The sequence below is a fragment of the Mesoplodon densirostris genome, chromosome 11 (genome assembly GCF_025265405.1).
Source record: "Mesoplodon densirostris isolate mMesDen1 chromosome 11, mMesDen1 primary haplotype, whole genome shotgun sequence".
In the NCBI taxonomy this organism is placed as follows: Eukaryota; Metazoa; Chordata; class Mammalia; order Artiodactyla; family Ziphiidae; genus Mesoplodon; species Mesoplodon densirostris.
In genome coordinates, this window is record NC_082671.1 from 78,494,060 (window position 1) to 78,514,195 (window position 20,136).

Genomic DNA, 20,136 nt, shown 5'->3' on the forward strand with positions numbered 1-20,136 from the left:
GAGTAACTGACCTAATGTCTCTGAGCCTCAGTTTCCTCTTCTATGAAATGGGCACAGTTAACAGTACTTATCTCAAATGTTATTGTGATAATCAAAGGAGTTAATTTCTGTAAAATGCCTGGCACATAGAATACACTCAGTAAAGGTTAGCTATTACTACTATTATTTCTGATCTGCGTGACAGCCCTGCAAATGGATATTTACTCTGTTTTACAGTTGAGCAGACTGAGGCTTACGGAGTTCAGCTAGTAGTTCAAGGCCACAAGACCAGTAGGAAGCAGAACCAGAATTTGAACTTAGATTTGTGTATTTCCAAGGCAGTGATGCTCTCTTCTTTGTTCACGTTGCCTTTTGTGGGATTAATAACACCTTTTCTTTCTACCCTGTGGGTTTGTTGTTCATATGAAAATAAAATATTCATGAAGATTAAAAATTTATGAACTTTGGAGAGAAAAGAGAGATGAAATAGATGGGAAAAAGGTGCAATCATTATGATTAGAAAAGCTTCTAGATTTAAGATACTTATTTCATTCCCATTATGTCTGTTTGTTGCTTTGATAAAAGAAGTGTGTCCTAACACTAATTATATCAAGCATATTAATAGAGGCAGTTATGCTAATGCAGATTTTTCTCTTGTTTTGGATTTGAAAATAATTCTTCCAAGATGCTCTTGGAAGCATTGAGTTTGGTGCCATTTTTTTCCTGCCAAAGGCTAAACGTACTTGTGGAGATGAAAGACATCTGCTTTTGAGATGCATAGTGATAGAGCAGTAAGCTTGCAATTGAGCGTCTTTCCCAAAAGCAAATGTAAATGTTCCAGCCCTTTCGTAATGACCCTTTCTCTTTTTTTTCACGAGAATAAGTTTTTACAAAAATTGAAATAAATATTGGGTAATAACTGTATCTGTATTTTCATTCAGTACGTCTGCCCCAAGGGATAGAAAGACAGTGTTAGAAGAGTTCTTAATTTCGCCTCCCAGATTTGCACCCTCATCAGTGTTCCTGATTATTAATGGTTACCGACGTTCGCCCGGTTTTTCAAATCCAAAGCCTAACACCAGCCTCGACGCCTCAGTTCGCCTCTCTTCCACCTCTGATCTCTCAGCACATGCTGTCTCTTTTTTATAATAAACTTTTCCTTTTAGAAGAGTATTAGGGTTACTGAAAAGTTGCAAAGGTAATACAGAGAGTACACCCCATGACTGGTTTCCCTAATGTTAACATTTTACATTACCTTGGTGCATTTATCACAACTGAGGAACTGATATTAATTAATTAGTTGTTATTGATGAAAGTCTGTACTTGCTTCAGGTTTCCTTAGTTTTTACCTCATGTCCTTTTCCTGGTCCAGGATCTCATCCAGGACACCACATTGCATTTAGGTGTCACGTCTCCTTAGGTTTCTCTTGGCTCTGACAGTTTCTTACAAGTTCCTTATTTTTGATGACCCGTCGATGACTTTGATGGTTGTGAAGAGTCCTGGTGAGTACATTTTAGCATGCCCTTCTCTTGGGCGTTGTCCCCTGTTTTCTCATGGTTAGACTGGGCTTGTGGATTTGGGGAGGAAGACCATGGAGGTAGAGTTCCGTTCTCATCACATCCCGTCAACATGACTTACCACCGACGATGCTGGCCTTGACCCTCTGGCTGAGGTAGTGTTTACCAGGTCTCTCCACTACAAAATTACTCTTATCTCCCTTCACATGCTGTACCGTTTGGGAGGAAGTCAGTCTCTGCAGCCGTGAGCTCTCTTTTCACTCATTCAGAATATGTCCTGCCTGTCTCTTTCCACTTCTCACCTCCCCCGCTGCCTGCACCCTGGTCCAAGCCACCATCCCCTCCCGCCCGATGGTGCGGTGGCCCCCTGACTGGTCCCCTGGCTTCTATTCTTGCCCCTTAGTCTGTTCTCCGTTCGGCAGCAAGAGTGAACCTTTAAACGTTAGTCATCTCAGTCCTGGACTCAAGACCCCCTCGAGCCTTCCCATCACGCTTGGAGTGACAGCAGAGGCCTCTAGTGCTCCTGGGCCCCAGGCTTCCCCACCAGCCTCCTCTCCTCCCACCTGCCCTCGCTCCGCTCCAGCTGCCTTGCTGCCCCTTGAACCGCCAAACACGCTCCTACCTTCGGGCCTTTGCACCTGCCCGTTCCTCTGGTGGGACCTCCTGCCTGGCTCCAGGCAACCCGAAGCCTTGCTCCTCATTTTTTTTTTCCTACACTCTGAACCCTTGTATTGCATTCTTTCTGTAGTACTTATCACTGTGAGGCACTGTACCATGTGTTGATATGTTTATGGTTCTCCTGCCCACCGCAGAATGGAAACTTCTTTGGGGCAGAGGCGGTGTCAGTTGTTTTTGTTTTTTTTAGCTGCGCCATGTGGCATGCGGGATCTTAGTTCCCCAACCAGGGATTGAACCCGGGCCCCCTGCAGTGGAAACGTGGAGTCTTAACCACTGGTCTGCCAGGGAAGTCCTGACAATGTCAGTTTTATTCACTGCCACGTTCCTAGGCCCTGGCACAAAGTACGTGCTCAGTAAATACTTGACGTATTCATTGGATTCCACCATTAGGTGAGAGTATAGTGCTTGGTGTAGATTCGCTTGATACAGGTCATTTTGCCTTGGCTTCATGTTTTGTGTGGATTTTGGGGAACTTTGTTTCTATAACTTTCTGCCCAGGAGGGAAATAGCATTGAGTGATTCCTTGGCACACGTGGCAGGTGTTAGATAAATGAGCCCGAATGTGACATTTGACTCAGCGCTTGGCTGGGAAACTTGCCGCATGCAGGTCAGCCTGGTGGTTCCAGGAGATGTTCTTGCACACGCGTGACCCTAGCCGTGCACTGGGAGGTAGCTGTGCAGCCACGTAGAGGGGCTTCCTGTGTCCGTTGACAGTTGTGTAGGTTTTTTACGTAAGCAGTTCACATAGTGATTGGGAGATCCTGGGGACACAGCCTCCCTAGACTCAGAAGTTGATATTCTGGCCCGCAGGTGCACGCTCTGAGGGCAGGGGTAGTGGGGAGAGCCTGACCCCCCGCCTCACCACGCCCCGTGCTGTGTGGCCCAGGCCAGGTTGTTTCATCCGGAGCCTCTGAGGTCCCATCTGTCAAATGGGCATGTTGGGGCCAGCTGTGCAGAGCAGCAGACAGTGCGCTCAGTACGTCGGTGCTACCAGTGAGGTAACTGGTGTTCCAATTCTGAGATCTCGGGAGAGAGGGAAGGACTTGGATGCTGGGTGCAGTGGATAAGGAGGGGATTGGGATTTTTGTGTAGTAGGAGGGACAGGTTAATGATTAGGAAATAGCAGGGGAGCCAGGCCGTGTGTTCTGAACCAGGGTTGGAGCTGTACCCGGGAGCCGGGCGCTGAGAGAGGGTGTCTCTGGCCCGAGTGGGAGGAAGGCTGTACCGACGGCTGAGGGGTCCCTGCAGCTGACGACAGGGGAGAGTTAAGGCCAGGGAAGCCGGGGGGCTGAAGAAGCTGGGGGGCTGAGGCCTCACCTGTGTGTGGGCAGATAAACACGGACTAGGGCAGAAGGGGTGCTCTGTGGCTTGGAAGTGCGTGGTCTGGGAGCAGAGGGCAAGCTGTGGCCTGTCCCTTCTGACCCCAGCTTCCCACCCAAGTGCACGAGCCGTCTCAGCCTTCGTACAGGGGCCAAGTGTGGATGCTGTCTTGAACTTAGTACGTCGCTAGCTAAAACCGGTTCCTTTCTTCCTTCTTAGTATCCCGTGGAAATCAGGAAGTATGAGTATGACCCAAACTTTGCAATCCGCGGACTGCATTATGACGTGCAGCGGGTAGGTTGAATTCTCTTCCTTTTTTACAGTTAAACATGCTTGGGAGGAAAATGTACTCTTGATGCTTTTCTTTGCTGGACGTGTAAATTGATTTTAAATCATGTTCTTTGGGGCTGAAGAACTAAATTATCCAAAACGGCTTCGGATGAAGTCTTTTTCAAGAGACTGTATTGGAAAGAGCATGAAAGCATTTAGCCACTGGGAGACACTTGCTTATTTCCAATAGTCAGTCATTTTCAACATTATGAGGACAAGGTGGTTGTCATATCTTTTTTTGCAGACAGGCTGTTTCCTTAATGAGGAACTCAGCAAGCAAATCTTTCAGAAACATACAGGATGCTTCTTTGTTTATGACAACTTGATGTTGATAGGATTTATAATGACTCCTGGCATTTTCATTAAATATACAAATTGTTGTGCATTATTTACCTGTGTGTGTGCTTGTATTTTTGAAGGCAGTCTTGATGAAGATCGATGCTTTTCATTACATCCAGCTGGGAACTGTCTACAGGTAAGAGTGAGAGGAGGTAAATTTAATTTACCCGAAGTAACCAAGTGGCTTTGGGTTTCAAGACCCCCTGACTGTTTAGTGATGGGAGAGCTGCAGTGTGTGTGTATCTGTGAATCATTCTCTCATTCCCCCACTCCCTCCCTCATTCAGGAACACTGATCAGGCCACTACCATGTTAGATGCTAATGGTTTGGCTTGTGAGGATGTCTTCAAGGAGCTCGGGATGTAGGTTGGAAGCCACACAGGTAGACCAATCAGTGCAGTCCACGGTGACCCAGGTGATGATGGACGTGTGCTCAGCCATTAGGGAGCACTTTGGAGGACTCTGGGGAGGACGGGCTCTCCAAAGGTGATGGTGGCCACCTGAGTGAGGGTCCTGCAGAGGAGGTTTGGATGGAGAGGGATGGTGGGGGCAGGTTGTTGTTCCCACCATGGTAGTTGAGTAGTTTGGATATTAAGACTCTTTTCCTCCTGTTTATTATTGATAGAATTAGTAGAAGTACTGAGCTCGGTGAGAAATCTTTGTAACTTTGAAAGGAAGGGTTTTGCCTTGTCTAATTCTTAAATTTGTGGGTGGGATTTAGGAGTGTGGTTTCTATTTACATATATATTTGGTATTTTTCTTTCTGTTTCTAAATAATGTGCTTACACTTCTGTTTCCTAATTTATTCTGGACATTGTCCCTGCTGTGAGGGCTGAGGATTTGGCTCTCCTGCACACGCACCCCCTTCTCCAGCCTCTTCTCCTAACCCTGTTGAGATCTCTCTCTGCTTGTTTCACTGTTTGCATTATGACTCTGTAGGTCTTGTCCATTCTTTTTTTTTTTTTTTGCGGTACGCGGGCCTCTCACTGTTGTGGCCTCTCCTGTTGCGGAGCACAGGCTCTGGACGCGCAGGCCCAGCGGCCATGGCTCACGGGCCCAGCCGCTCTGCGGCATGTGGGATCCTCCTGGACCGGGGCATGAACCCGTGTCCCCTGCATCGGCAGGCGGACTCTCAACCACTGCGCCACCAGGGAAGCCCTGTAGGTCTTGTTCATTCTTAAGCCTCAGCCTCGTCCCTCTCTGATCCCCGCAGGGTCGCTGCATCGGGCTGGCTTTCCCGCTGTGTGTGGGCTGTGTGCGTGAGCACCGCTGGGCCAAGGGGCGGGCTGGCTCCCCGCTGCAGTCCTGTTTCATACCCATGTTTTCAGATCTTAACTGGGAACCTTGTGAAAAGCTAGGATTGTTCCCATCGTAGTCACAGCAGCAGAACTTGGATAGTACTTACCATATACCGGGTGCCGTTCTGTTTATCGTAACTCATTTCATCTTCTCAGTAGGTACCACCAGGAGGTGGGTACTGCCATTGCCCCCGCCCCCCATTTAAAAAATGACACTGACACCCAAAGAGGTTAAATTACTTGTTCCTAGTCCAGGTAATCCCCCAGCAGGTGAGGGAGCTGGGATTTGAACCCAGGGCAGACTCTTTCAGGTCTGTGCTCCTACCCTTTCTATTTCTCTTATGCATACAGGGCCATGTAAAGTTTTATTCTGATTTCAGTGCTGGTTGAGGCCGCATTCGGGTGAGGCCGACCGTCTGCCTGAGCCCGGCTCCGGCAGGTCTGTGTGCTGCTCTGTCTGCATGTTTTGAGCTGGCATTTGGTTATGTGGGCCTTAAAGATGCAGCTTGTGTGGCCACGGGCCTGTGAACGTGTCTTAGAGGTGGCAGTGGCTTCCGAAGGACCAGGCAGCCCCTAGGGTGGGGACAGAAATATCACTCCCCCGGCAGAGTCCCTTTGCTTTGTATATTCCCTTTCTAGGTGTCAGAGCCTTAGGGGTGTTCACTGCTGACTGCCGCTGCGGTAGCCAGAGTTGTCTTCCAAGGTCACTGTCTAGAATGATCTGGTTTAGTCCCAGTGTCTTATCTGATTTCTGGAGCAAAGATAAAGGGAAGTGCAGTGCTCTTTTGTTTTCGAAGGCCGGTAGTTGTTTCAAGTTAATCAAGATCAGAGGCAAAATATCAATGAATCCCCTTGGCTATTTTTAATATTAAGATAAGGGTAGAGATTGGAGGAAAGAGGCTGAAGTGATATTTTCATTACAGTTACACGTCACATGTAAGTCATGTTTTATACGTAGTTTAATATTGGCCAAGTGTGGTAAGCACCCTGTTTGTGTTAGTAACTGAAATCCGAGTTGCATTGTTTATACGCCCGTTGTAGCACAGCGTGGTGTTTCCATCCTTCACTCTGTGGGTTCCTCACCATTGGTGTCTGTTTCTCAGGTGCCTTCTCCTCTAGAGAAGGGGGTGGGGAACAGATACTTCCCTTCACAGTTCTCTGGAGGGGCTATTCCAGGGGAGGAAGTCTGAGACCATTAAATCCCACGTGAAAGCACCTGCTCACAGCATGGATACCAGAGACAGGGGTGGAATCCTGGCCAGCCAGACTCCACAATCTTTTTTTCCCTCTCTTTGGAGAAGTTGGATTCATGTACAGATTCTCTTGCGGCTCCTGGAAGCAGGCAGATGGGGGACGTTACCTTGACTTTTTACACATGGGGAAACTGGCCTTCAGTGTGATGCAGCATTTGGGATCATTCTTCCCAGAGGTGGTGTCAGGCATCCTGACGTGGTGTATAGTCCACTGGAGCCTGGTGTGTGACTTTTTCTGCCTCAGTGCTCACCTTCTTAAGGTAGAGTATCAGAGGGCAGGAGGAGGATGGGGACAGACCAGCCTCTCTCTCTCTAATGTATTAAAAACATAAAAAAAAACAACAACCCCAAAACTCACCCCAAAGCAGGTCATTAGGAGGCCATGTACCTTGTTAAGGGAAGCTGTGTGATGTGGTGGTTGAAGAGCCTGGGACCCAGTCCTGACCCACCACTTTCTACTTTGGTGACCTTGGGCAAGGTCTGTGACCTTTCTGTGCCTTGGTGGCTTCTGCTGGAAAATGGGGAGAGTAATAGTGCCTCCCTCCTAAGATTGCTGAGAATTAAGTGAATGACTACGTGGAATTCGTTTCTGGCATTCAGCAGGGGCCACGTGGTATTAGCTATTATTTGTCCTGCTCTCATTACCAGTAGAATGGTAGGAGTCATAGTAGCAGCATCATGCCTGTTATTGATAGCAGTTACCGGTGGCGCCTCCTGCCTCTGTGTGACGGCAGCGTCTCGCATCTCAGTTGAAAAATGCCAGCAGTTGCCAGAGGTCTGAAAACTATTGCCGTCTCTAGTTGATGCTAACTGCCCGTGTTACAGGCAGTTAAAGGTGTGCGTAAATGTGTGACTTTTTTTTTTTTTTTTTTTTGCGGTACGCGGGCCTCTCACTGCTGTGGCCTCTCCCGTTGCGGAGCACAGGCTCCGGACGCGCAGGCTCAGCAGCCATGGCTCACGGGCCCAGCCGCTCCGCGGCATGTGGGATCCTCCCTGACCGGGACTCGAACCCGTGTCCCCTGCATCGGCAGGCGGACTCTCAACCACTGCGCCACCAGGGAAGCCCTGTGTGACATTTTTTTCTGAACACAGGTTACATAATCTTTTGTGTTAACTCCCTAGTCTTAATACCACAAAGTCATCTGTTTTACCATGGCTGTGTTTTTATTATTTAGAGTACGATATGCTTATTGAGCCAGTTATTCTCCAGTAACTTTGTGAATGCAAAAACACTGAGAGAATTAAGAACAAATAATGGAGTCATTATTTCACTGATCAAAATCACTCCCGCCTGTGATTTTCCCAGAGGCCTCAGCGTGGTCCCTGATGAGGAAGTCATTGAAATGTACGAGGGCTCCCACGTGCCTTTGGAACAGATGAGCGACTTTTATGGGAAGGTAACGAGAAATTCTTTATTTAATTCAAGCAGCCTGTCTTTTTCCTTTTCGAAACGTGGCCTGGTAGCTTTAGGATCTTGAACTACTAGACTCCCTGCTCATAGGGAATCAGCAAGGACATTTGGGGTTGTGTTTCGAGAGACCCTCGATTTGAGAGAGATGGGTATGTTAGAGTCTCTCCTGGGTTCTTCCATGCTTCTCCTTTCTCAGCCCTTTCCCCCCTACCTGGTGAAGGCTCTGTATACCTTCCTTGTACCCCCTCGCTTGCCACCATCTCCCCGTGGGTGTCCCCACTTTCTGGATTAAGTCACTGGGAGCTATCGTACAGCAGCTGTTGCCTCCCTTGAGATTAAGGGCAGCACGTCACTTTGTGCCAAAGGGAAACCTCCGCTTTTCTAACTTTAAAAAAAAAATTTATTTATTTATTCATTTATTTAATTTTTGGCTGCACTGGGTCTTTGCTGCTGCACGCGGGCTTTCTCTAGTTGCAGTGAGCGGGGGCTACTCTTTGTTGCGGGGCGCAGGCTTCTCATTGTGGTGGCCTCTCTTGTTGCAGAGCACAGGCTCTAGGCGCGCGGGCTTCAGTAGTTGTGGCACACGGGCTTCAGTAGTTGTGGCTTGCGGGCTCTGGAGCTCAGGCTCAGGAGTTGTGGCACACGGGCCCAGTTGCTCCACGGCATGTGGGATCCTCTCGGACCAGGGCTTGAACCCGTGTCCCCTACATTGGCAGGCGGACTCTCAACCACTGTGCCACCAGGGAAGCCCTGCTTTTCTAACTTTTGTGGACCTCTTTGCTCTCCGCATTTCTGCTTCTTGTACTATTAGATGCACTCTTATTTGCATTATCAAAATGCAGTGAAGATGCCCAATCAGCTGGTAAACTTATTCTTATAAATCACATGTGTTCAGAGAAAGGCTCTTTTTCAAACTGCCATGTGGGCTGTGGGTGCTCAAATTTAGGAGAGTTAGTGGCTTTTTATGCCATTCCATGGGCAAGAATCAATGTGCTGGCTTTCCTCTGTGTGTGATGAAAGCGTGTGAGCTTTAAGATGGATGGAGCCAAAGGAGAGGAAAGGGAAGGGTGGTTAGACTTTTGGGGGGAAATCAGGGCATTTCCTTGGAAATCCCACTTACACTTAGAGTGAGACGTCAGCTCTGCCGTGAATGACAAGAAACAAGGTGAATGTTTTTACTTTTCCATTATTAGAATTTTCCTTTTCTTGTGGGGAGGGAGCCAGATGTTGACGACCAGAATCCCCTGGGTGAATGTAAAGTCTACCGTGGTGTCGGCTGTCTTGCTGAAGCCTTCCTCCCTGCCTGCAGAGTTCCCACGGAAACACCATGAAGCAGTTCATGGACATTTTCTCCCTGCCCGAGATGACCCTGCTGTCCTGTGTGAACGAGTACTTTCTGAAGAACAACATTGACTATGAGCCTGTGCACCTGTACAAAGACGTCAAGGTGGTGTGGACATGGGGTGCCATGACGCTGCACCTCTTCTAGCTGCTCAGCAGAAGTAATAGAATCCCTGGCCTCCCTTGTCGGCTGGGTCTTTGAAATCATCCTTTGCTTGGGATCTCTTTTATTTGTGGTTTAATCCTGAAAAATCCTAAGAAAGATTTTATGTTAGGAGAATTGGAAGTAAGTCAAATTGGTTGTTAAAAGAAGAGGGTACTTGCTATGTGGATTTCCATGTGCGTATATACACACATCATTTACATGACTTTGTGTTTATGTATTTTAATTTACATTCATATTCACGTGTCTATAGATATATTCTTTAAGCTGTCTGAACTTTTTTCAGGACTTAAAAATATGTTTATATATTGCTTATTTAATATATATTTTTAATACATATTTCTAAGCATCTATTTATATATATATTATTTAAATATCTGTATTTTTAAAAGATCCATATGTACATACTACAGTGTTTTTATTATGTGTTCATGACTAATTTTAAGTATTGACTGCCCTGAATCATGGCTTTTAAGAAGATATAGGATGAATGAACAGTTTCTCAATATCAATCTGGTGTCATTTGAACTAAATTTAAATATTTAGTTTTGGTTCTCTGTTTTGCTCACACAAACACTTCATCTTTAAGAATCTTTAAGAATCACTGGTAGTTATGTAACCCTTAGCATTCATGAGGAAAGATGTTTACTAGAAAGTTCAGTTTTTACTGTGAAGTGTTACTACCACTAATAGTGAACGCACATGTAGAGTTTACTGTGTTCCAGACACTATTTTTCTGAATGCTTTATGCATATTAACTAATTAAATCCTCATAAGAATCCCCTGAGCTCTTATCACCTTCCTTTTACAGATAGAGAAATTGAGGCACAGAGAGGTTGAGTAACTTGCCCAAGGACATCCAGCTAGTAAGTAGCAGAGCTGGGATTTCAGGCCAGGAAGTTGGGCTCCGGCTTGCTCTTAACCACTGCCTTCTGCTGATGCGCAGTTGAAACAGGCCTGTGGTGGAAGATAACTGAGGTTGAGTTTACAGTCCAGAGGTGCTCATTCCCGACGATAAGCACCTACCAATTTTCTAAGGCTTATGGCCCAGTTTTTCTGCAGCCCAGTTCCCTGCTACAGACTCCAGGAAGTTTCCATGTGCCTCCAGGAGTGCCCATCTATGTAGTAGACCTGCTTAGAGCTACCTGAGAGCGGGGCTGTGCTCTGAGACCTGCCAGGCATCAGGCTGCCATGCCGCTGGGCTTTTCCTCATGTCCGCCGGCTGGACCACATCTCTGCCCGAGTTCCGAGATCCTTGACATTTCCTTGCCTCTTCGGTAGCACTGAAGAGAGGAGGATCCTATCATTGTTCTCTGCCCAACAGAACCTGCTGCTGGGGTCCAGGGAAGGGTGCAAAGATGAAAAGAGCAGTAATTCCCTTTGTTCAGATGACCTGGAATTATTTGATCATGATACTGCATATAAATGACTGTTTATCCTGTGGGACTTTATTCAGAATTGTTCATACAAATTACCTCCTCCAAGTGGCTTTTTTGAAAATTGCACTGGAAACTGCTGCTATCACCATGGAAACTTAAGTTTCTTCCCAGGGGCCACCTGTGATAAATGGACCAGAATTTAGATTTCATTTAGTGCTTGGGTTGCCAGGCTTCTGCAGGCAGACATTATCCTGAAGGCCATTTCGCTTGTCCTCTTACTTAGACTGTCTCAGTTATACTCTGACTGATTAAAAACGTATCTTTTGACAGGATTCAATTCGGGACGTGCACACCAAAGGGATCATGTACAGAGCAATTGAAACAGATATTGGTAGGTACCTGGATGTTATCGTGAAGATCAGCCTTTCCCTTTGCTATGTAATTACGCAGGCATTTTACTCTCACTCCAGGTGCTGAGCAGGGGCTGTAGCACCTCTTCTGAGTGCAGTGCAGGGACCTTGCATCCTTGCGCCTTAGATGTCTCCCTCCCCTTTGTCTCAGAACTTGACATAATCCTGACTGGAAAGGAGAGGATCTGGCAGCTGCAGCCACTTAGTTTTTTCCACTTAGACTGAAGAGGCAGGGTGTTGGTTACTGATACTGGGTACCAATATACGGCCTCGAACCAAGCTTCCTGAAGGCTTTTCTCCCCTCAAGTGCCCTAGACAGTGCTGGACCCATCTGCCCCATTTAGGAAGTGCTTGCAGATTGACTGACTTCACCCTGAAACTCTGTGTACATTTTTCTCTTGCTCTTTAGAAAAGTACATCTGCTACCCTGAGCAGACCCGAGCAGTGTTGGCCAAACTGGCTGATCACGGCAAGAAGATGTTTCTCATCACCAATAGCCCCAGTAGCTTTGTGTAAGTTCTTCTGTGATTCCTGGCTACTTTCTGGCTCACTTCCTGCATTCCGTGTATTTTGATAGTTGGAAATTCGAAAGAAACAGTTGCAAGAATAGTTAATCCCTGCAGTGTTAGACTAACCTGGCTGAAATATTGTTCTAGGGACAAAGGGATGAGGTATATTGTTGGAAAAGACTGGAGGGACCTGTTTGATGTGGTCATTGTTCAGGCGGAGAAGCCAAACTTCTTTAATGATAAGCGGAGGTAAGTTGTCTGTCTTTTTAGGGACTAGATTTTATTCATTTGCTGCTGCGAATACTTACGTAACGTGTCTTGGTGAAATCCAGTTGGAAAATCACGAGCATCTAACATCATAGCTTTTGATTTTTAACGCTTGCAAATAATTGCAAGGAAGGTGGGATGAGTACATAGCAGACAGCTGACACCTCTTGAAATGGTTCTCAATTCAGTTTGGTCTGCTTCAGTCCTATGAGTCAGGCTTTAAGAGAACAATTGACAACAATGAAAATTCCAAACTTAGCATCACATAGTAAATTAGATCTCTCGATGCAGATGCATTGTGAAGCATAACAAAACAGCAACAGCAAACCACCTGGTGGGTATCTCTTTAAATAGAGCTCTTAATGGTTCACTGACAATTGCACTTAGATTTTGCAAAACTTCTCTGCAATACAGGTTTTGCATCAAGTGGAGTAAATCTAGACCAAAACTTAAAGTCTTTCTGCCGCAGAATCCTTGAGCAATAGAGGAATGGGAAAGTTTGGGTTGTGAAGGTGACTGTGGTGTGCTCTTCGCGTTTTGTGACTGAGGGTCGGGTCCTAAAAGGTGATTTAACGTTCGGGGCAGACCGGTTCACCAAGAGTCATCCCCCACAGATGTCAGTAGTGTTGAGAGTTACTGCACTAGGATTTATAAAAATAATTCGTATTTGTATAACAGTGACCTACTTTGGAAACACTTTTACCCACATTTCTCTGTTCTGCAGTGGGTAACCATGCAGCCTTTCCCTCTCTGCTAGGTGATTTAAAGCATAATAATTCGGTGCCCTGTAGTTAGTATTGAGTGGATTAAATTCCTCTTATGATGCTAAATTCCAGTTTTCCAGTTGTCACAGTGACTCCTGGGAGAAGAGGCACACCCAAGAACCATGTGCAGAGACTGAGAAGTCAAGAGAATGCAGGAAAAACAAGTGTTGATCAAAAATAGCTGTAAACACTGGCTTGCTGTTTGGTCACTGATAAAACGTTCTCCTGCATTTTCTTATTAGATCCCAGCGGGGTGGAGTGGTCAGGGGAAGGGCCCCATCTCTCCTTTCACCTCCCTCCTTTGTCATATTTATAGTCAGTGGCAGGACCCTGTCTTGGATTAGATTTTCCCAGCACAGCGCTCTTCCTTACTCTGGGTGCCTGGATTAAGAATTCTCTACCCCTGTTCATCCCCATGTTGTTTATAACGTTGAAGGTTAGACAACCTAAAGGAACGTCCATATGAGGGGATATTATGCAGCCATTAAAAATGAGGGTTTTTTTTTTAATGGCAGTGAACATGTTTTACGACTGAAAAAATGATGTATGAAGGTTACATAATCACATGGGAAATAGCTCACAGCCTTGGAGAAAAAAGATACATATTAGTATCTGCAAATGATCCTCATTTTATATTCATAAAAAAGAGAAAGATAACAGATACATAAAGACCGAAAGATATCCACTGAAATGGTGTGTTTCTACCTGGGTACTGGCATTATGATTTTCCTTTTCTTCATTGTATTTTTCTGCATTTTTCCAGATTTTTTTGCAGTGAGTTTGTATTTTTCTAACCAGGAAAGCAATCCAAATAAGTGTTACCTAAAAAAAAGAAAAAGGACAAACAAACCTTGTGTTTTTTGGACTAGCACCCCCAGGGTGAGGAATGAGGCCTTTATTCTTTTTTTCCTATTTTTCCATCATAAAATAATATGCCCAGTTCTCTGATCTCTGATGTATTTTGTATCTAGAGTGGTTGCATTTCAAGTACAAAGCTGGATAAATATACTAAGCACTACTTCTATAAGCTTTTTTTTGTGTGTGAAAAGTTTTCTACACGGTTGAATACGTTTAGAAAATCTGGGCTAAAGAGAGTTTCTTTATAGGAGGGCTTTTCAGAGCCATCAGTAACTTTTAAGGAGGAACGGAGATAGTGGATAGTGTTTTCCAAATATATTTGGCCCTGGAGTTCTTTTTTTTCACTAACCTTCTTTGGATACTGGGGTCCGAAGTTTGGGGTGTATTGCACGAGGCCCAGGAACGTGATGGTGGGGTCTCGGTTTCAGTTGGCTCCTTTCTGTTCTCAGGGGCTAACCGTGGAGTTTCTCATAGAGCACACAGCCTGCACTGCTTACTACACGTCATAATGTTTCCCATTTCTGTTGTTAGACCTTTCCGGAAGGTGAATGAGAAAGGCGTCTTACTCTGGGATAAAATCTACAAGTTGCAGAAAGGCCAGATTTATAAACAGGTATCTCATGACCCATCTGTCCTTTTTGTTGCTGTGCTTTGTGATCGGTTATGATGATAACAGCTGACATTCGCTGAGGCTTGCCATGTGCCAGGCACAGTCCTGAGGGCTCTGCTTCAATGGACTGTTTATAACTCAGTGGCAGAATTTAATCTTAAGTCCATATATTTTCAATGTGCTGTGTGTAAATTAGCTCAGAATTGAACAGTTTTTGAAAAAAAAATTTTAAAGCATTTTTCCCATAGGATATAAAATTTAAGATGCCAGTAGTAAACCTTGGAAATTTCTCTTTAGTAAGTGTTTAATCACATGGCATCGTACCCAAACTAGTCATTATTTCCTGATGAACTGTGTTTTATGTACAGTTTTGATGTATTTCAGTATCATATAAAGCTCTCCCGTGTTTGAGTAAATGATTGAATTGCTGTCCAGTTTTGTGTTACTGAAATTAGGTTTTTTTTTATCTTTAAACGTTTTTATATTTGTGTAATATTTATAACATAAAATTACAGAACAGTACTATACAGTACTCTACAGGTTTTTTTTTTTTTTTTAAAGTACTGATACATACCTGTTGGATATGTAACAGACTGCTGGATTTGGCACTAAGTCTATTTTTTAGGCCTGAAAGATTAGCTTTGAACAGCCCTCCAAGTCTAGGAAGTGAGCCTAAGAAAATTATTAAGATGTAGCTAAAGCTTTGCTACAAGAATGTTTATCATGAACTTACTTACAAAATAGATAACAAGGTAAATGTCCAGCCTCAGATAATTGGTAAAATGAATCATGGTAGGTCTCAGCTGCTAAAACTACATGGCAGGCGAATATTTATTGACATGGTCACAGAACGTTAAGCGTGAAAAAAAAAGATCATTACAAAGATATTCAGTATGAAGCCCTTCTGAAAAGTACATTTGACTTAGAAGAAAGGTCTAAAAGATTTCACATAAAAATTTTTTTATCTTTATATTTTGATATTTAAAATAAATTGTAAAAGCAAAAACATTTTTTTAAGTTTTAAAAGGTAGATAACGGGACTTTCCCTAGCAGTCCAGTGGTTAAGACACTGTGCTCCCAATGCAGAGGGCACGTGTTTGATCCCTGGTTGGGGAACTAAGATCCTGCATGCCGCATGGCGCGGCCTAAAAAAAATAAATACTATAAATAGAAATTTAAAAAGAAAAGTAGATATCTTGGGCCATGGGTTATACAGGTCTCTTATTTGTCATACAATATAACACCTATACTTTTCTGTTATTGCAGGGTAATTTATATGAATTTTTGAAGCTTACTGGATGGAGGGGATCCAAAGTGTTGTATTTTGGTGACCATATATACAGCGACCTGGCGGTGAGGAACCTTTTTTCCTGTTTCTTTGTTGGGGACAGTGTTAGGCCCACTTATTGAGGAATTTATCTTTTGTTTAAGACCATTTTCATACTTTCATAAAAGTGAGGAGAGGGCCACATTTCTTTCTCTTTTTTGATGTCTCATATTTTATGCAACAGGATAGATCAGAGTCATGAAGTAGATTATTTTTGGGGGGGAAATGATGGAAATTAGCAATTTGCTCAGTTTATCAGAAAAAATCTTTCCACTTAGGTAATGGTAAGAAATAAACGTCCGTGTTCTTTCCTTTCCCTTTTATTATTAAGCATCAGAAACATACAAATGCTTCGTAAAATCTCATAAACATTAGTCAGGGTTTCTTTTGCCAGCCAGTCATTTTGAAAGAGTACAAAACTGGCATTTCCAGGAAATAGCTGTTATGTGAAAATGAGGCTTTTCATGCCCCTCGGAATGACTAGAGTGTCTCAGGACTTGAATTATGATTTAATCTATAATTGGCGCAGGTTGAGTGAGTCACATCTATTACCAACTTGGTTCCTTGCAGAATGAATTTATGTTTGTTAAGTGATTCCAGGCGAGGTTGCACAGCGCACATTTTGCAAAGTCCGAATGAAGCTCGATGTCCGGGAGGTAACAAGAGTAGGTCGTGGCCGGCTGTCAAACTCCTCCACTGTTGATATTTCTAAGTATTTTGGCCCACACTAGATTGGCCTCACATGTATGCATGTCTGCGTCGCTCTGTACCATCGAAACGGTGACCTTTAATGGCTGAGCAGTAGGACCATCTGGGAAGCATTTCAGAGCATACGTGCCTGAGCCCCACTGAGGTCTATGGAGTCAAACTTCCTAGAGGTGGTGGAGGTAGAGGGTTGATGCCAGTGCCTGTGTGTAGTGACACCCTTCCCACGTGACTCCCGTACACGTGCTGCATAATCATGTCTGTCCAATGGGTTGAGGTCTAGTGGCAGGAATCGTGGGAGAATTGGAAAACTGAGGTTTTTCTCCCATCTCTGCTCTTTATTAGCTGTGTGACCATGGGCACATCCCTCAAGCCTGGATGTCTTCATTTGTAAGAAGAGTGAGATAAGCTAATATATACAAAAGTGCTTAGTAAAGTAGAAACAAAGTGCTCCCTTCAGGATGTTGGCACTCCCAGAATGTCCGGCCAGGTGACGTGGCATCACAGCATGTACCTCTTGCTGTGTGGCCTGTGGGCCTTGAGGATATAACTAACTGTGTGCTACCCCGGAGGCATGTAGGTACATGGCCCCATGAGGTGACACACACACAGACAGGTCTTAGCACTATGAGAAGTAGTTTGTCAAGAATGCAGTAGTTTGTCAAATGTGGTCCCCATGACATCGGCATCACCTGGGAACTTGTTGGAACTGCAGATTCTCAGCTTCACCCCAGACCTCCTGAGTTAAAAACTCTTGGGGTAGGGCCCAGCCATCTGTGTTCTACACAGCTTTCCACACTAAAATTTGATATCAAGATAATGCTGGCCCATAGAATGAGTTAGGAAGTGTTTCCTCTTCTTCAGTTTTTGGAAGAGTTTGAGAAGGATTGGTGTTAATTCTTCTTTACATGTTTGGTAGTGAAGCCATCTGGTCCTGGGCTTTTCACTGTTGGAAGGTTTTTGATTCTCGATTCAATCTCCTTCCTAATTAGAGGTCTATTCAGATTTACTGTTTCTTCATAACTCAGTCTTGGTAGGTTGTGTGTTTCTAGGAGTTTGTCCGTGTCATCTAGGTTGTCCAAGTTGTTGGCATACAGTACTCAGTTCACAGTACTCTTTTACAATCCTTCGCCTCCCCCCGCCCCGTAGAATTACCAGTAATGTCACCACTTACATTTCTGATTTTAGTAATTTGAGTCTTCTTTTTTTCTTATTAAAGGTTTGTCAATTTTGTGGTTTTTTTGCTTTTGTTTTTTGAAGAACCAATTCTTGGTTTTGTTGATTTTTCTCTATTGTTTTTCTATTCTATTTATCTCTGCTCTAATCTTTATTATTTCCTTTGTCCTGCTAGCTTTCAGTTTAGTTTGTTCTTTTTCTAGTTCCTTCAAGGTATATAGTTAAGTTGTTTTGAGATCTTTTTGTTAATGTAAATGGCCGTTGCTATTAATTTTCCTTTTTAGTATTGCATTTGTTGCATCCCATAAATTTGAGTATGTTGTGTTTGCATTTTAATTTGTTTCAAGGTATTTTCTAATTTCCCTTGTGACTTCTTTGCCCCATTGGTTGTTGAAGAGTGTGTTGTTTAATTTCCACATATTTCGGAATTTTTTACTTTTTCCTTTTGCTGTTGATGTCTGGTTTCATTCCTAGTGATCAGAAAAGATACTTTGTATGATTTCAGTCTTTTAAAATTAATTAAGACTTGTTTTGCGGTCTAAAATACAGTTGCTCCTGGAGAATTCTCCATGTACACTTGAGAAAAATGTGTATTCTGCTTTTGTTGGGTGGAGTGTTCTGTATATGTCTATTAGGTCTAATTGATCTATAGTGTTGTTCAGGTCCTCTATTTCCTGTTTGATCTTCTGTCTGCTTATTTTATCCATTGTAGAAAGTGAGCTATTGAGTTCCCTGCTATTATCGTAAAGCTGTCTTTTGTTCCCTTCAGTTCTGTTAATGTTTCCTTCATGTATTTTGGACCTCTGATGTTTGGTTGATATGTGCTTAGAATTGTTATATATTTTTGGTGAATTGACCCTTTTATCATGATATACTGTCATTCTTTGTGTCTTATAACAGTTTTTGACCTAAAGTCTATTTTGCCTGATATGAGGATAGCCACTCCTGTTTCCTTCTGGTTACTGTTTGCTTGGAGTATCTTTTTTAATCTTTTCACTTTCAACCTATGTGTGTCCTTAGATCAAAAATAAATGTCTTGTAGACAACATATAGTTGGATTCATGCTAAAGTTGGAAAACCACTATTTTAAAGTGATCAGACCAATTCATTAACATGTCAGAGTTATGTGGGCAATGAACATTACCCTTCAAAGGAATCTCTTGAGAATGTAGATCCTTTAATATTGCTGCCGTTTCTCAAAATACATTTAGATGCCCCTTTTGGATTATATTTGAGAGCCAATTTGAGGCATAGGAGAAAATTAGTTTCATTATTATTAATTTATTATCATGTACTTTAGTCTTAGGAATGTTCCAAATGATTTTTTTTACCTATTTTCAGAAATAAGATCCACCTTCAAAAGTTTGTCACCACTGGGAATATTTAAAAGAATGTGATGTATGTAGGGTCTCATATATTATAGGAGAAAGAGAACTATTGAAAGGTTTAAAGAAATTCAACCATTGAAGAAGGTAGGCATCCTTAGGACATACAGAGCAGAGATTCTAGCTTTAGGTGAATAGCAGAGTGAATTTTCAAAATAGTAAGCCACATACCACTTCTCTCCTTAAAACCCTTAAAAGCTCTCTCCTTAAAAGCCCCTTTCTTCCTCAGAGTAAAAGCCTGATTTCCTATAATTGCCCTCAAGGCCCCACTTGATCTCTCCTTCCCCAGCCTCCCTCTATGAAGGCACCTCCTGCCTCTGCCCTCTCTCCTACTCTGCTCTAGGCTACCTGCCTTGCTGTTTCTTTTCTTTTCTTTTTTTTTTTTTTTTTTTTTTTTTTTTTTTTTTTGCGGTACGCGGGCCTCTCACTGCTGTGGCTTCTCCCGTTGCGGAGCACAGGCTCCGGACGCGCAGGCTCAGCGGCTGTGGCCCACGGGCCCAGCCGCTCCACGGCATGTGGGATCCTCCCGGACCGGGTCACGAACCTGCGTCCCCCACATGGGCAGGTGGACTCCCAACCACTGAGCCACCAGGGAAGCCCCGACCTTGCTGTTTCTTAACACACCTTGCTCCCAGCATGTCCTTGCCCCAGAGCCTTTGCACTTGCTCTTTTTCCAGGCAGGATTTTTCTTCTCCCACATATTTGCATACTTTTACTCTCCTTACCTTCAGATGTATTCGCCTTGTCTTCCTAATCACTCTATATAAAATGGTAACTCCTTTTCCCTCTTATTCTGCTTGATTTTTGTCCATTGTATTTCTCACCACCTGCCACTGTGTTTTTACTTGCTTATTTTTTGTCTCTATTTCCTTTGAGAGCAGGGAATTGTTAGTTTTGTTCATTACTTTATTGTCAGTATCTAGAACAGGGCCTGGCAAACTGTAATATTTATAACTGTCAAATGAGAAAATTAACAGCCATTCATTATGGTGATTGTGTATCTTAGATTTTCCAGGACATACCTTAGATATTCTGGCTTATAATGTCGTATCATGGGATTACAATATTTGGAATGAAAACGTGATCATATATGTTGGTATTGTGTGATCATTCCAAG

The 20,136-nt window shown here is 43.8% G+C and overlaps 1 protein-coding gene across 1 annotated transcript in view; it reads left to right on the top strand.

The window, feature by feature from the left end:
- NT5DC3 (5'-nucleotidase domain containing 3) overlaps positions 1–20,136 on the top strand; it is a 55,267-nt gene that overhangs the window by 21,309 nt on the left and 13,822 nt on the right. Inside the window, exons 3-11 of the mRNA XM_060113135.1 lie at positions 3,715–3,789; positions 4,245–4,300; positions 8,021–8,111; positions 9,435–9,572; positions 11,339–11,399; positions 11,828–11,930; positions 12,075–12,176; positions 14,348–14,429; positions 15,693–15,779. Coding sequence (XP_059969118.1) covers positions 3,715–3,789; positions 4,245–4,300; positions 8,021–8,111; positions 9,435–9,572; positions 11,339–11,399; positions 11,828–11,930; positions 12,075–12,176; positions 14,348–14,429; positions 15,693–15,779 — 795 coding nt within the window. The remainder of the gene's footprint in view (positions 1–3,714; positions 3,790–4,244; positions 4,301–8,020; positions 8,112–9,434; positions 9,573–11,338; positions 11,400–11,827; positions 11,931–12,074; positions 12,177–14,347; positions 14,430–15,692; positions 15,780–20,136) is intronic.